This window comes from Aythya marila, assembly GCF_965140915.1.
Source record: "Aythya marila genome assembly, chromosome: 8".
Taxonomy (NCBI): Eukaryota; Metazoa; Chordata; class Aves; order Anseriformes; family Anatidae; genus Aythya; species Aythya marila.
Window position 1 is genome coordinate 7,701,740 of NC_139049.1, and position 16,133 is coordinate 7,717,872.

At 39.7% G+C, this 16,133-nt stretch overlaps 1 protein-coding gene across 1 annotated transcript in view; it reads right to left on the bottom strand.

Moving 5' to 3' along the window:
• CRB1 (crumbs cell polarity complex component 1) overlaps positions 1 to 16,133 on the bottom strand; it is a gene marked incomplete at its 5' end in the record, with an annotated part of 99,367 nt that overhangs the window by 22,109 nt on the left and 61,125 nt on the right. The window contains 6 exons of the mRNA XM_082766585.1: positions 613 to 739; positions 3,872 to 4,000; positions 4,845 to 5,751; positions 8,746 to 8,911; positions 9,296 to 9,846; positions 13,376 to 14,329. Of these exons, the coding sequence (XP_082622711.1) occupies positions 613 to 739; positions 3,872 to 4,000; positions 4,845 to 5,751; positions 8,746 to 8,911; positions 9,296 to 9,846; positions 13,376 to 14,329 (2,834 nt within the window). The remainder of the gene's footprint in view (positions 1 to 612; positions 740 to 3,871; positions 4,001 to 4,844; positions 5,752 to 8,745; positions 8,912 to 9,295; positions 9,847 to 13,375; positions 14,330 to 16,133) is intronic.

Consider the following 16,133-nt stretch of genomic DNA (forward strand, 5'->3'; position numbering starts at 1 on the left):
CTTTGCCACCCATTGCAGCAGGGGCCTGAATGCCACCATCATTGTATCTTACAGTTCCCTTTATTGTGCATTGCTTCTTGGTGTGCCCCACTGCTCATGCTGGCAGTGTGCACATGGTGAAATGCTTGGGTGGAGGTGGGATGGGACACTTTTTAAGATCTGCTAGCATTTGATCTAAAACAAAGTGAGAGCACTAACATGGATCCACAGTGGTTCATGAAACAGGCAAGAACTTGGTCCTGAGCATTTGCACCACAAAGTTCTCATCATTCACTTTGTTAGATTATATTAAAAGGAACATGATGTTACCTAAGAGGTTTGTTTCCACGTTGCAACCAAAGTTGAAGAATAATTATATAAAACTAAACATTTCATGTAAGTTCAACAAATATAAAATGATTTTTAAAATTCAGATGCTTGCATTGCTTTGCTAAGCTGTTTGGAAAAGGCATCTTCTGTTGCACTAAACCAAGAGTTAAAAGGCTGCTAATAGTCTTCCTGGTCACCCCACTCGACTGCTGGATCATCATCCATTCGCAGAATAAGATAGGAGAGAAGCTGAAAGAGATTCTGCCACAACAGTAAAGAGACAAAAAAGGAGAGGTCGCTTACATCGATCTCACAGCGGTCTCCAGCGTAGTTCACGTCGCAGAGGCAGTGGAATTTGTTGAGCAAATTCTGGCAGAGGCCCCCGTTCAGGCACGGGTCAGAACTGCACTCATCAATGTCCTTTTCACACCTAGAGGTAAGAGAGGAAACAGTGATCCTCTGAAATCACGTACAAAATGCATAAAACTGGCACATTTTTAATTCAGAAGCTTTTTGGTGGGAGGGTGCTCTTTTTGAAATACATAGTATACTTCCACATGTGTTTATGGTCTTATTATTAGCCATGCTTAAATCTTGAACTTCCTGTGTTATATTAAAACACAGATAGATAAGCTGGAAATGCCTTTTCTGTAGAGTATTTCCTGGTTAATGGTGCTTAGCAACATGAAATGTATGTTGCTGTGTAATTTTAGAGCTGGATCCAGCACGGCCCTGCTAAAAGCTTGCTTGTCCATTCTCATTCTTACTGCGAGATGAGGGCACGTTTTCCTTATCAGTAATTTGGACCTACGTCAAACACGTGCATATTTTTTTTCACAACAGAGTGCCTCTGGGAATACTCACTTGCTTTTTTTTTTCTCAATTAGAAATGCCATTAGATGCCCGGCACAATCTTCTACCCAGTCTCTCTGAGGACATGGGCATCGAAAATGGTAAGGAAAGGAGATGCAGAGTAATGTTTTAGAAGCTTAAATATGTATCATTGCATGCTTTTGAGTTAATTTTGATGAGAAAGGAAACCCGAGCTCTTAATTTCTTAAAGCAACTGATTGAATATTAATGAAAAACGTGTGAGATTTTTTGGAAACAAGTAATGAGTTGGTGCCTTTCTGCTCTGGCAAAGCTTCCCCCTTAATTCCCTACCTCATTTTCTTAAAATAATGGTAATGGTCACTCCTATTTTTTCCAGATAAAGAGTTATGTTCACCCTTGAAGTAGAATGTGTGAAATTATAAGGAATTGCTTTGTTTAGTTGTATCTATAACCACCCAATAAACTGTGTTACGTTAGAGAAGAGCTGTTCTTTATATTAAATGCGCTTAGCTGGTTTTCTTAGTTAATACATGAAAAAGTTTCCACCCCTTCTTCCAATGACAAATTACATTCACATTCTTCAAAAAGCTGACATTAAAGTATTAATTCAATATGTAAAAATTGTATGGCTATGAACTTAACCTATGCAAAACTGAAAAACAGCTAGAAAATAAAATAGTCCAGGGCATGAGATGCCTGAATTCAACTGAACTTCTGGAAGATGTGAAGTAGGTAATTAGATAATTTTGATAATACTGGCCTGGATTCAAGGAATAGCCTGTTTTCAAGAGACAGCAATATCTCCCTTAATGAAGAGTAATCTTTTCACATTTCCCTTTCCACATATTACCAAGTTTATTCTTATTTTTTTTTTTTTTTTTTTTTTTTGTTAACTTGTGATCCCCAATCGATTGACATGGAAAGACGCTGTTTTCTCTATATTGTACATCAGTGGCTTTCTTAGGGATGAAATATTGTCTTTAAAGGAATATGTCTGCTTTATCAGTCTAATCAATAAATATACCAAAGGGTTTTGCTTTGAATTTTCTTATTAACTGACATATTTATAGTTGTTCTGAAAAAAAAGAAGTCTTGTGTTTGAGGTGAAATTTTCTCATTTGGTGTACTAACTTCTGCAAATGCAGAAATACTTCTGGTTTATGGTGCAGCAGCCTGGAGGTAAAGAGGACAAATAGTCGATTTTAGACATTGGAGAAGAATGCCTTGCTGTGATAGTCAGTTATAGTGCAGTGTGCTTGGTACAAGGCTGCTGCTCAATATGAGGATCATGGGAACTATAAAATAGAGATTATTGCCAGCCTGTGGGATGGATGTAAGCAAGGCTCATTCCCAAAGCTGTAGTTAGCACGTTGTCTGGCAGGGAAAGGAAAAAGGAAAAAACACTTTCCCTCTACCTCAAAATCCTGAGAAAAATACACACCAAAGAATTGCCTGAGAATATGCTTTTATTATTTTTTTTTTTACTATTATTTTATTTTTTAACCTTTTTTTAACTGTTGTGGCATGGCACACAGACCTTCTGGCTGAGTTAAACAGCGCAGCACAGACGTGTCTGCCAACCACACAGAGCATTGAGTGGGTGGAAACTTTCATTTCATCCGTCCGTTATGGCTTACTGTACTGTTTCCACAAAGTCCATGGATTAATAAGTTTTGAGAGAATTAAAACCTTTTGTTGAAAATTGCTTTGTGCTTTCATAGCCAGCATAGCTTGGTGCTATTGAAGCTTTGGATATTGTACTAAAATGTAATGCTAATTTCACTAAGAGTGAAAGCCATTCATTTTCTGTTTCTGTTCTGCATTCCCTTTCTTACTACCCAGAAAGGTGCTGTTACCTCAGGCTATATTATGACTGGGACAATGTCCTTCTATGTTTTTACAGCACCTGATGCACTGAGACCATCAAGCTTCCTTATTCCCAAGCCTTTTGTAGACAACAAACAAGGGGTTAAGAGTGAATTGTGGCAATCTGCTATATGACACAAATTTTGCTGTGGGAAAGGCTCTCTGTTTCAGACTACCCTATAAGATATAAAAAGTACTTCTCAGCTTGACTATTAATAATAATCCTGTATTAATAATAATTATTAATATAATAATCCTGTTTTTGTATTTTGGCATTCAGTAAAAAATAAAATAAAATAAAAAATAAAAATAAATAAAAATAAATAAAAATAAATAAATAAACAATAAAAAAATAAAAAAGCTGCAATACCAGCAAGTATTTCATGTCATGCCATCCCTGTAGAATAGATTGTATATTCACAGTGGATATGTGTGAAAAACAAACAGCTTTGCATATTCTTGTATCACTATACTGTAGCTGATTTTTATATATGAGCAGGATATGTGCATTTATGTGTGTCCATACATGAAAAGGTAATATTCTTCTTTGCCATATACAAAATTGGCATGGGATCCAAAGAACAGGCACGTGGAAGAAAGTGTAAGATGCCAGCTAAGGAATAATGGCTTGTCCTGGAATTGGTGGTGCTGTGTGGGAATGACCCTTCCTGCATTAATTTGTGATTCTTGTCTGAGTGCTATACTTTTGGGACCTCAAAGGCAGTGCAGCAAGGAACTGCTGCATTTGAAAACCAACTTTGTCTGTATTTCTGCAGGAGGGTGATTCCCCAGTAGATGGTACACTCTAGACCCTTCTGGAACAGCTTTTGGAGGAATTGCTCCACACAGTGAAGCATCTCACCGTTCTCCAGCAAATCCCGGCAGGCACACACACGCCAGCTCACCGCTGAGATCAGTACAGTTGCCGTAATTGAAACAGGTAAGATTTCTGTCTTCATTCCCACAAACCGTATGCGGTAACTTTCTGTACCTAGATAAATAAGAAGGCAATGGCAGTTGTTATTTGCTTGTCCACTTCTGCATGTCTTGTGCTTGTGCTCATCTTCTCCTTTGAGTCTATGTCATTGCTTTACTGGAAAATATTGAGATCTACCTTGCAGATTTGTTGTCTGCATGCAGAACCTAGCACTGTGAGTCTCCCAGAAAGCACAGTGCTCCTGCTGGCAAATACTGCCCAATGCAAATGGGGTGACCACCCAGCCATGGAGGTGCACACACCTGGTGCCTCCTTGGTTCTTCCCCTGGCAAGGAAACCCCATGGCTGTGTGGTTGCAGGCTGGTGCTGGGGGCTGGCCACTGCCTGTGCTGTGAGGCTGGGGTGGAAGCAGTGCTGCACTGTCTGTGGATGGACAGCAGGAGCTGGAGCCTGAGGCTCACGTAGTGTGTGTGTTACTCATACTTAACTACCTGAATTAGGGTTTGCCTTCTCAAGGATTTTCTGGCAAGTTAATGATTCATTGCTTTTTAGGAAAAACAAAAAAAGGGGCAGTGCTCTGCCTGGGTTAGTGGCTTGGATCTGTGTGACACCCAAATATCTTAGAAGAACTCAAAAGAGGGATCTAACATACAAGATAGAGCATATGGGGCCAATATAAGGCATCTTCCAACTGATCCACATCTAACTGATCTCTAAAGCTTTCTGTACTGCAGATTCTTTATATATCAATTCTGCAGCCACAATTAATATGTAAATTGATGCATAGTATAAAATACAAGTCTGTATTTGATGTGCATTGAAATGGGAGCATCAGTGGTGTAGTAATCCCTCAGATGACACCTTAAAAAATCATTTGGACCTGCCTAGTTTATATTACCTGCAAAGTTTTCCAGTGAAGTTGCTAGCACACAGGCACGAGTATCCATTAACCCCATCTATGCAAGTGGCCCCGTTAGCACACTGGTGGCCACGACAGTTGTCTATGTCCTCTTCACAGTTTAACCCTGTGTAGCCAGGTTCACAAATGCACTCGTACGAGGCAATCCTGTCCGTGCAGTTTCCATGAACACAGGGGTTGGAAAAGCATTCATCGATGTTGGTCTCGCAGTGGGTGCCTGTCCATCCCTGGGCACACACGCAGCGGTAGGAGGTGTAGAAGTCTTTGCATGTCCCCTCGTGCATACAGGGATCTGAGCTGCAGGCATCTACCTGCAAACAGCCAGTAAGAGTAGGGTTTGCAGATATTTTGAGAAATTGTTCCTCCTGAGGTTTTTTAGTGTGGACAGCAGCATTTTCAAAGTAGGAGAGATAAATGCCACTGATTTCTATGGTGCTCATACATCCTCGCAGGCCATCCAGACTGTCAAAAGCCTTGTCAGCCACATAGATGTCAGTCTCTTCTCTTAAAAAGTTGAGGCTTCCTGTGGCAGTTGCGCTAGTTGCAGTGTCTTTCTTGTCATCTATATCAATGTGCCACCTCGAAAACTGGGACAGGGGCTCCACCATAGAGACCATCACCTGATGCCACTTCCCATCGCTCACAGGCAGTGAACTAGCGAGGGTCAGCTTATAAAAGCTGTTGCCGCTTTGCAGCTGGAAGAGTAGTTTGGAGTTGTGAATACTGATGGTAACAAACTCTGGCTCCTTCTCTGCATACAGCAGTATCACATCTGTGTCCCTAGTTCGAAAGCCAAATATGATATTGGTGAGGTCTCTGCTGATTTTTCCATTGCTTCTGTAAAATATCGCGCTGCTTCGGCCGCTAAACACTGCATTAGCAAGACCTGTGCAAAGATAATAATTGAAAAACCAGGCCAGCTTTAAAACAATATGTGTGGACAGTATCTCTTCAGTGTCCCCATGCTCCCTGTCATTGAATTCCTTTTGTATCTGCTGAAAAACAACCAAATTCCACCAGAGTTTCAGTGATCCTTGCTTGCCTCTTGCAGCCACAGAGGTTACAGGGCAGTGCCAGCACCAATGTCCCTGGTGTCACGGGAGTTGCGTGGCTTTGTGTCACCTGAAGCTCTATTTCTGGAGCTTTGAGTGCGTTTTCTCTGTGACTTGAGAAGGGGGACTGGCCCTATTTACTGTAATGTAAATCAGAAGTATCAGTAGTAAAAAAAAACTATGGAAGTACATAACCATAGATACTAGTTGGGCCCTGCTTCTTCTTACGAGGGGAGCCCATCTCGGGCACTTGGCAAAGAAATAATAGCAAAAGACCAGGCCAGCAAGGCTGATGGGGCTCAATAGCTTTTTATAGGCTTTTATGGACATAGCCAAATCTGACTGATGTAACCATAATGATACTATTTTAAATGGTATTTTGGGAAGAGGTTAAATGATTATGTTAGTTGCATGAATATATTAAGATTGAAAAAGTATTTAGCTATTAGGTATCTCTTCTCATTGTAGTACTTGTCTACAATATCAGTTCCTGTATTCACATTTGTAGTCAATAGGTAGGAAATGATAGGTACTATTTACTTGCACTTCTCTGCTTCATTGGTGTTATCTCTTGTTCTTCCTTAGGCAGGGGAGTTGACCATGACTGTATACAGCTCAGACCTGAGGCTGAGAGAGTTTTTCCAAAGGAGACGTGTTTGTCTGTATTTGTTCCCTATGCATCGACAACTAGTTTTTCCCCATGAGGGACCAGCATTGGGTGAACCTTTGTTCTCAATGCCTCTTTTCTTAGATAAGGCATTAAGAGGTTTTAGAAAGTATTTGGTTGGATCCCAATCTATTCTCACTGATGCAAAAAGGATGACTCTCATTGAAGTCAGTTGGCAAAAAGCCACTTCAAAATCGATGTGGGAAGTCGTGCCTGTTGTGCTTAAAGCCAGCTTCTCCCGCTGCGTGCAGGCTGCCGCAGCCTCGCTGCCGGCACTGAGCCTGCGCTGGCGGGACTGGGAGGGCAGCAGAGGACTCGGTTTATACTGCTGTGAGTGAAAATTGATGGGCAGCATTATGGCAGTTTTATGGACGTCTTCACAAAGGTATTTGACATCTTTCATTAACATGGTTTCTACTAAAATGCACTAACTCAGTGGACTATAAATTTGCACATTCTGAGATTTATGAGGATTATAGACAGGGAGGAAAGACAGGAGGAATGTCTTCTGCTTGTACTTAAGACAAATTTAGCTCTGCAAGATCCCAGCACTGAGGTAAGGTGGAATTCTGAGCTTTCTCTGGGCTCAGTAAATCTCAGGAAAAAGAACCCCGGGGAACCCCAGTGTAAGATTATGGCTGGGGAGCAGCAGCAGATGAGAACTTGCCATTCACTGCAGAGTAAATGCTAAAGCAATTTACCTGAAACCTCCCAACGATGCAGGCAATAAGCACCATGAATTATTGTACTGCTCAGTGACTGTCTATCCCAATACTAATGCAGTCTTTCTCACAAGAGAGGTTTCCCCTAAGGAAACCATACCAAAAATGAAACTCAGATTTTTTTCAGAAATTATTTCTGACTTTTTTAAACATTTCACAAAGCTGTTTTAGCTGTTTTTAAGCTTAAAAGCTAAAATACTCCTGCTGAAATCCTTTTAAATCCTGACCACAGCTAGGCATCTGGATGTGCTTTTACTCTTAGTTGTGCCACTGGGCATAAGGTTTTGCGATTACTTGATGCTCCCCACTTCAGCTTCTTCTATCTAGCTTCTCTTTTTTTTTTTTTTTTTTTTTTTTTCCATAGTTGGAGTTCATGTTTTATTAAAATGCAATAGTGAATTTTATGAGAGAACATATTTGATGTTGTCATTAAATATGTCTGTTATAGAAGGTGCTATTATTTTAATTTCAGTAATTATTTTAATTTCAGCTGTTAATTTTAACAAGTGATGCAGTGCTGATTCTAACAATCTCAATGAAAATAGCATGATACTGATCTGCTTCTTAATTGTCTATGGTATAAATCTTTTGCTGACCAACCTTCTCATTCCTAAGAGTCATGACATGAAGAATGTCAGACATTTTAACAGCTTCCATCAGACTTTGTGTATTTGTCTTCCTTCACAGTATCATTAAGACTTCCTTTAATAGTAAAAAACTATGTATATATATATATAAAGAAAATAAATCAAAAAGGACAAAAAGGACAAAATATTTCTTCCTAATCCTTTCTTGCCTTTTAAATTCTGCTTCAGTTCAGGGTGGCAAATGAAGGTATTTAGGGTGGCTAATGTTCTTAAGACAGCCAATGGCCATCACTTTTCAAACTAATATACTGCCTGTAATGCAAGTGCTTCTTACAGAGATACTGGTTTAATAGCTGTACTGCTGACATTAGGGTGACTTCCTTCAAACATTTCTTTATCATCTTTCTTTAACATTAAAGAAAAATCAAGTTATACAAAGTATGTCATGTAGCTTGTGTTTTCAAGAGGATAGAGAACATCCTAAGGTTAATCCAACACTAGATATCCTCTTATCTCTTTGCAGTACAGGGATGTGGGGTGCACTTGCACTCTGGTGGTGTAGTGATCTGTTCTGCAACCTTGACAAGTTATGTTGAAAAAGTCAAATGTGAAGGTCGTGCAAACATCAGTGTCTGTGTCATGGGGTCTGTCTGAAAATACCTGTGTTTGGTAGGGCAGAATTTTCCAATTAACTTGACTCTACTTACAATTAACATGATTATTATTATAATATAGAAATAGCATTTGAATGAACCTTGAAAAAAGTGAATATTGAGTTTTATGGAAATGCTGATGACAATTTCAATTGTTTCTAACCTCAAGAGATGACAGGAATAACTGAAATGTACCTACATTCAAATCCTTGGTGCACCAGCTGGCATTGTGCTTCTTGAGGACAGGGCCCAAGCTCACACCACTTAACTTCCTCGCATGCTTTCCCTGCTGTATTAGGGGGACATGTGCAAGTGAAGTCATCCCAGAGTGAATAGCATACACCACCGTTATGGCAAGGGTTGGACTATGGGGAAAGAGAAGAGACAACCTAAGTATGAGTAAATCTTGTTGGACTCACAACTCTAAGGATATGGGACTGTTTGGCAAGAAGGATAATTCTGTTTATTTCAGGTGGAAAGCAAAGACCAGTGCTAAGACTGCATAGAGTAATTAATTGGTGAACAACAGTATTGTAACCTTAAAATATTTTCATTCTCTACTATGCCAATAGCTCTTGCTGCTGAAATCCATCATATGTAATGTAACAGAATCTGCTTTTTTCTAGCATTTCTACACATTTTCCTAAGATATCATTATTATCAAATATTGTATGGAAGGGTAATAAATATTATTTTTTAATTACCCATGACGAACTTGTGAAGATGTTACAAAAAAATGTCCTTCTTACCTTGCAGAGGTTGTCACCCATGCAGCCTCGGGTGACATTGATCAGGGTTCGGTTGACAAAAGAATTCTGGGAGTTGGTGATGGGGAAGAATTCCAGTGGCTGGTTATTCACTCTTACATCTTGGATGCAGCCTTTGAAATACCTGCCATTTCTATTAGTTTCTCTGTTATCTGGTAGGCCTCCGATGTAAAGAATTTTCTTGCTCTGGGTGGATAGTACTGGAGTAGAAATAAAGCCTAGGTATCGGGAGGACTGGAACAGTTCAATCTTATTTGGTTCTACTTTTAACATTATTAAGTAGAAGTTTCCATCATTCATAGAGTGTTTCCCTAATAATTTTATGGAATTTAGAGCTAACACTGTGAGTTTCCCACCTTCTAAGTAGACTATTAGGTAGACAGAGGTACTGTTTCTCAAAGCCAGTAACAAGCCAGAAGATTTGCGTGTTCGGACAAACATTGATATATTCAGATTTTCATTCTGAGTGGCATCAACAGAAAAAGCAGCATAGCCTGAGGAGTCCTCAGATCCAAACCGGCCCGGAATATACTCTTGGGATTAGCGATAGGGGAAAAAAGAAAGAAAGAGAATGGAGAAAAACAAAATAGTTAAGGCTAAATGACAAAGAAGCCAATACAATGATCAAATAGCTACTTTTGGTAATATTTACTTATGGTAGTAAGATGTGCTGGTATTAATGGATGTATAAGGACTTGATCCAGCCATAAAGGGCTTCTATTCCCAAACTTCTGTAGGTTTCCATGGCTGTAACATTAGGCCACAGTACAGGACCAGATGTTATATTATTGTGCATATTTTTCCCCTTTATCATGCTCTGTGTAATGCTGTGTTTTCAAACAGTTAAATAAGGACAGATTTCTCCATTTTCCTGGATTGGTCATCAGAAAGATAATTTTGAAAGAAACTAACTGGTTTGATCCTTTGATGACCATGGAAGTTAATATAATTCTGGATCTATGTGATTTTCTATTTTGCATTGGTTTCAATCACAGAAATAGTCAAAAGCTGCTCAGCAAATATCTCTTGTGTACAACTTCCAAATAGCACACCCATTTTGTCCTGCATAGGCTCCCCAGTTCTTCAACAGACTTTCTGTTGCTGGAGCTCAGTACGTGCTCATTTGAGTCCTGCTCATTCCTGAGTGCTCATAACACTACTGTGTCATGGGGAAAAATGATCCAGGACTGAGTAAGCCTTTTTATTTTTTTCTGCTTATCAATTAAAATGATTAAACCAAAAACATCTGTCTCCCTGCCTTACTCTCTATTTTCAGTAATGATTTTCAGACTTGTAAGGATACCAAATATGTAGTCCAAACCGTATTTTATTCTGATGAATCATCTCGTTAAAGCACAACAAAGTGTTTCTATTTTTACACTTCAAGTTTCATGATCTTGTCCTCAGCATTATAGACTTCCTGCCTAAACACTTTCAAGAGCTATTTTTTAATATATCAAATTCATAGAAAGAACAAACCTAGCCTTTTTTTTTTTTAATGCTCACATAGCTGAACAGTCAGTCCCCTTTTGCGCAGTAAAACTCTTAGAGTGAGACCTCGTAGGCCAAGTTCCTGCCTGCAGCACTACTCTTTTTTTATGACTACATTAAAATAAGCAATGAAAATAGGGTACTGACTGTGAAGCCCCTAACAGACCCTTAATAATCACACTGCACTACTATGTGGCAAAGTAGTATTATTTAGCGACAGGAAAAAATCCCTTGCTTGTTCCTAAATGATTTCATAAATTAATTAAAAAAAAATAAATAGTTCTTTGCATAAGATTACCTTTATTTTTAGATGACTGTTAAAAATCTGGTATGTAGAAATATGTGCTTGTTGGAATGGGTGTTTTGAGGCATGATACCTCTTTAGCCAATACCTCTTCTGTAATATTGGTACTGGAGACTGAAATATTTTTTCATGTCAGGAAAAAGAAAATTTCAGCTAGAGTTATGAATCATTAGTCTTCAAAGAGGTATTTCATGTTTACAATTACTTTGTTGTATTTCCCTCTATTTATAAATACATACATATACATATATATCATCAGTCTGATCTGTTTGATGAGATGGCTAGCATCACCTTGGTCAATATTAACCTCTTGGGTCACAACATGTGGATGTTGATCAAAATGAGTCAACATCTGTTTGTTATTTTGTGTATGTAGAGAAAATATTGCTTCTTGTCAATTAAATACTTGGCAGCAACTTTTCTTCAAAAAGACACTAGCATTTCTTACGTTATCCTTTACCACAAGTCTCCCCCACTCTGCCTTTTAAGAAACCTGTCACAGCCTTTTAAATATGGCATATATCTAGAACCTATGTATCAAAATGGCATGGTGCCATAATTTGCAAGGAATATTGTGGTCAGCAGAAGAAAAAAAAAAAAAAAAAAAGCACACTTTCTAATCATTCTCAACAGTTCTAATGCCAGTATAAGCCTCTCCTGGCCCTGACTGGTTTTAATTTTGCTTCATATAAGGAGGCAAACATATTTACCAGATGTTGTCCTATACTCCAAAGTTGCTTTCCAAACATTTGGATAAATTACAGCTAGACTTCAAAGCAGTCTGTTACAATTACCTCTCAGACTCTGTCATTTTGCAATAAGGGAAAAAAAACAATATTGAAAAGTATTGATAACTGTTAAGTATAGCATACAAAATGAACTTGTATTCGAACATTTTGAAATGCATTTCAAGCTGCAGCTTTCTGCAGCGATACATCCAATAGGCCCTTGGGGCCAGTCGTTCAGCTGGTGCAGGTCAATGTGGCTTCCCTGGCCGCGGTGCTGCCCTGCCAGCCTACACCAGGTTAGTCTGTCCATTCTCACCTGACCACAACACTGCTGTGGCACTTCATTTTTTAGATTTCTTGGTAAATGTATATTTATTTATTTATTTATTTATTTATTTATCTGTGTATCTACATGTTATTGTATGTATTCTTCTTCCCTAAGCATTTGCTGTGGTTGAACATGTGTGCGTGGTTAGTAAGGGGACAGATGGGGAAGCAGGGGCAAGGCACTGCAGGGAGGACTCAGCCCTGTGCATTTTTCAAAACCCCTAAAATGTTTGCTGAGGACGGATTGCAGAGCCCACCCCAAGACATTCCTGAGGGGTGCTTATTTACAGCTCCAGAGTTACTCACTGCCGTTCCCGCACCAGATGTGGTACAGCAGGGAGCTGTGCAGGGACCTGCTCATGTCCTCCCACTTGGCCTCGGACTGCACTTGGAAAGATGACTTCTAGCAGGGAACGTGCTACAGGCATTGCCAGCTTTTGAATCCCTGGTTGTCGCTGCCAAAAGGGCTGTTTTCTGAGATGTGGTCTTCTGTTCACTGAGACAGGGACACATCTTCCTCTGGTCACCAAACAGTTATCTGGCAGCAACAGCCTCTGCCAGCTGCTGCCCAGAGTTGTGTTGGACTCGGCTGAGATGAATGGGCCTCGGTCCCAGTCTCTGAAGCCCTGGCTTCTCCTCAGGCTAATCAGATTAAGTTAATAGCATAATCCCATTCATTTTGTAAAATTGGAATCTCTCCCTCTCTCTCTTTCTCTTTTATTTTTTTATTTTTATTTATTTATTTATTTTTTTATTTTAACATGCAGTACTTTTGCTGGCTTATTATTGCCTTAAATGAGTTTCTTTATAAAAGCCTAGAGAGCTTGAGGATAAAATTTTGAAAGAATGCTTTGAAAATAAGACTTCAACTCCAAGTGACTTGGTTGCTTTCTAAATTTTACTCCAGTGAACTACAGTTTTCCAGAGTTTATGGAGTGCTAAGAGTGCTAAGAAGATTTTAAAACTGCTGGATGAGCAGAATCCACCAGTTTAGCCTGACTTTTTTTTTTTTTTTTTTTTTTGTCAGGCTGAAAAGCAGCCTTCCTGGGAAAATAACTAGAAAATAATGAACATGTGCTGCTACTAACCTCTTGTGGTTTCTTACCAGTGGGCAATAAGTTCCAGAGATCGTAAGGCACACGCTGGTTCATCACTGAGATAAGCAGGCCAGTATGTTTTGAACAACCACTAATGCCAACAGCGTGATCTTACCTGCTGAGCAGTGGGGCCCTGTGTAAGGCCGGTAGCAATCGCAGTGGTAACTCAGCCACAGGTTGGTGCAGCGTCCCCTATTCTGACAGGGGTGGTTTTCACACCAGTCCTTTTTAGTACATCCTGTCTTGACATTTAAAGACGATTCAGGTGATGCATTCTCTGGAGTAATAACATTCAAGTCTATTTCAATATCCTGAAGACAGCCTACAAATGAAGGTGTAGAATGTATATTATTGATGTTAAGCAGAGAGCTGCTGCTAATGTTCCCCACTGGTAAGCTGCCCAAAAATGTGCTCTGAAATGCAAGCCTCATGTGATCATTATCTATCACAGCAGAAGTTTTATTGACACATGATTCTGCACAAGAGCTGTCAAGTAAATTAAGAGTAACAGCTCTTGCCAAGGTTACCTCCACTGAATGCCATTCTCCATCACTGACATTATGTGAAATATGCAAAAGAGCCTGTGGCTGGTTTTTGACTTGCACAGACAAGTGTAAGTAGCCATTCAGTAACTCCAGCTTCACGAATGTGTCTTTCTCCCCTCGATGAAACAGAAGGGTTGTGGGTTGCACAGTCTGAAACCTCAGGTTTACATTATAGAAAGATTCCTTTTTAGGGGTTGTGGGATTCTTCAACCAAAGGAAACTGTTTCCTTGAAAAGAAAATGTAGTTATGGTTTCACAGTGTATTCCAGTATATCCAGGTGAGCATATGCAGCTGAATCCATGTTGGCCATTTTTTAAATGTGGGATACAAATTCCATTATTTTGGCATTGCTGATCAGTACAGCCATGGAGAATTTCTGTGCAGTTCCAGCCGCCGTAATAAATCCCTTCTTTGTCTGCAGGTGGGCAATGGCAAGTGTAATTCCCAGGAAAATTCTCACAAATTCCACCATTTTGGCAAGGGTTCATGTAACATTCATTGATGTCTTCATCACAGTGAATACCTGAAGAACAAAGAATTAGACATTTTGGAGTGAACAACTAGAGCCCAGAATTGTGTTTTTAAGAACTTGTACTTTCTTAAATTATCTTTAATTTAAGAATAAAATTCTCAGAGTAAGCAGGGAACTGTGCAGTGTAACAGTGAGAAATGCAAAGAGCATCCCTGAATCCTATCAAAATTGGGGTGAGGTACAGTGGGATGCACCTTAACCACAGTAAACGTGCAGTTGCACATTTCAGGAGCAGTTGCATGTTGCAGGTCTTCACAGATGGAAGCAGAGGTGATTTCTGGTCCATCAGCTATATCTCATACTAAGAGGAGAATTGTCGTGGGACATGAGGATGTGAGAAAAGCTGTTGGAAGGGTTTGAACCCATGTGGCCCAGAAAAATGTTACTGGTACTGTATATCTACAGGGAAACATCCTTTACTTGTCCTATTTGCAAACTATAAAGAAAAGAGGAACAGAGTGTCTTCCCAAACATCCCAGAGCCTGATGATTAAAGCATGGGTGATAGTGAGTCATAGTTGCTTTTCTTCCATGTAGTGCATGGTTTCTTGTGTATTGTGTAAAGGAGAGCTCCTCATCTCAACTTGACTGGAATTTGATAGATGTAAACCAAGTATGCATAGTGGGTCAGGCTGCACAAAGACAAATCTGTTTGCCTTGTAAAACTTATCTGTTTATCCCTCTGCAGTGTTGTTTTATCTATAAAATTGTAATTATAGTAATTCTCCCTTGAACATTTAAATGACTGATAAGTATGAAATGGATCAGGGAAAATCTGTTTCTTATCCCGCTTGGAAGCATTCAAAATATCCAAATGTTTTTTTGAAGACTCATGCAAAATACAGCTCTTAGTATTTCCCCTGTTCTGGAGAAGAATATGAAATGCTAGTTTGGAACTAACCGCAAAGTATTGTCTGCACAAAGTAATTAATAGACATAATTATGCCTGTCCCTGCAACAGCATTGCCTCAAGCAGCTCGTCACTGGCTTATCGTGTTAGGTGCCTGTAAATTAGATCCTGAGGTATGCTGGGACTCTCACAGTTGCAGAGAGGTACAAGGCACCACACCTAGTTTTACATGCAAATTCACACAGAGCTTTATTTTTATAGCAAAATGCAGTCGTCTTCCATGAAAAATCACAGAGCAGCATTCAGCCACAACGAATAGCTTCAAACAGCAGCAGATAAATGTATCTACTCAGGCTAATTCCCCGCCTGTCTGTTTTATTCAATCACAATTGTAACTAGACCCGTCTCAGGGAGCTGTAAGTTCTGAGAGCCAGAAGGGACCTGGGAGTTGGCCAAGATTTGTTTTAAAGATTGGACAGAGTGAAGTGGTCATAGCATGCATGCAAAAGGCCCTCTTAGCAGTGATCTTCCTCACCGCAGTGCCCTCCTTCAATTACAGCACATGATCTGAAGCTTGAAGCAGAAACTATCAAGCACCGTAGTGCTCCTTCTGGTCTGACAGTGGGGTTTTACCGCAGCAGCCTCTCTTTTCGAGCCAGGCTTATATTTATTCCGATGTGAGATGTCTGTGTATACCTTAATGTGTAGTGGCATCTGGCAGAAATATGAATCATTAGGCCTGACTTTCTCAAAGTGACATGCACTTCCCAAACCTTTACTGACTGGGGGCCAGAACAATGCCTGCTTTACCCAGTTTGTGGCAATTTCTGTGTTAGCGACTTGTCCTGCTTTTACTGTTCTAGTATATGAAAAGTGAAGTTACCGTGAGCTGTTTCCTGTTTCAGTCAATGTTTTAGTACATCTCCTGCTTTGACATACACAGCAA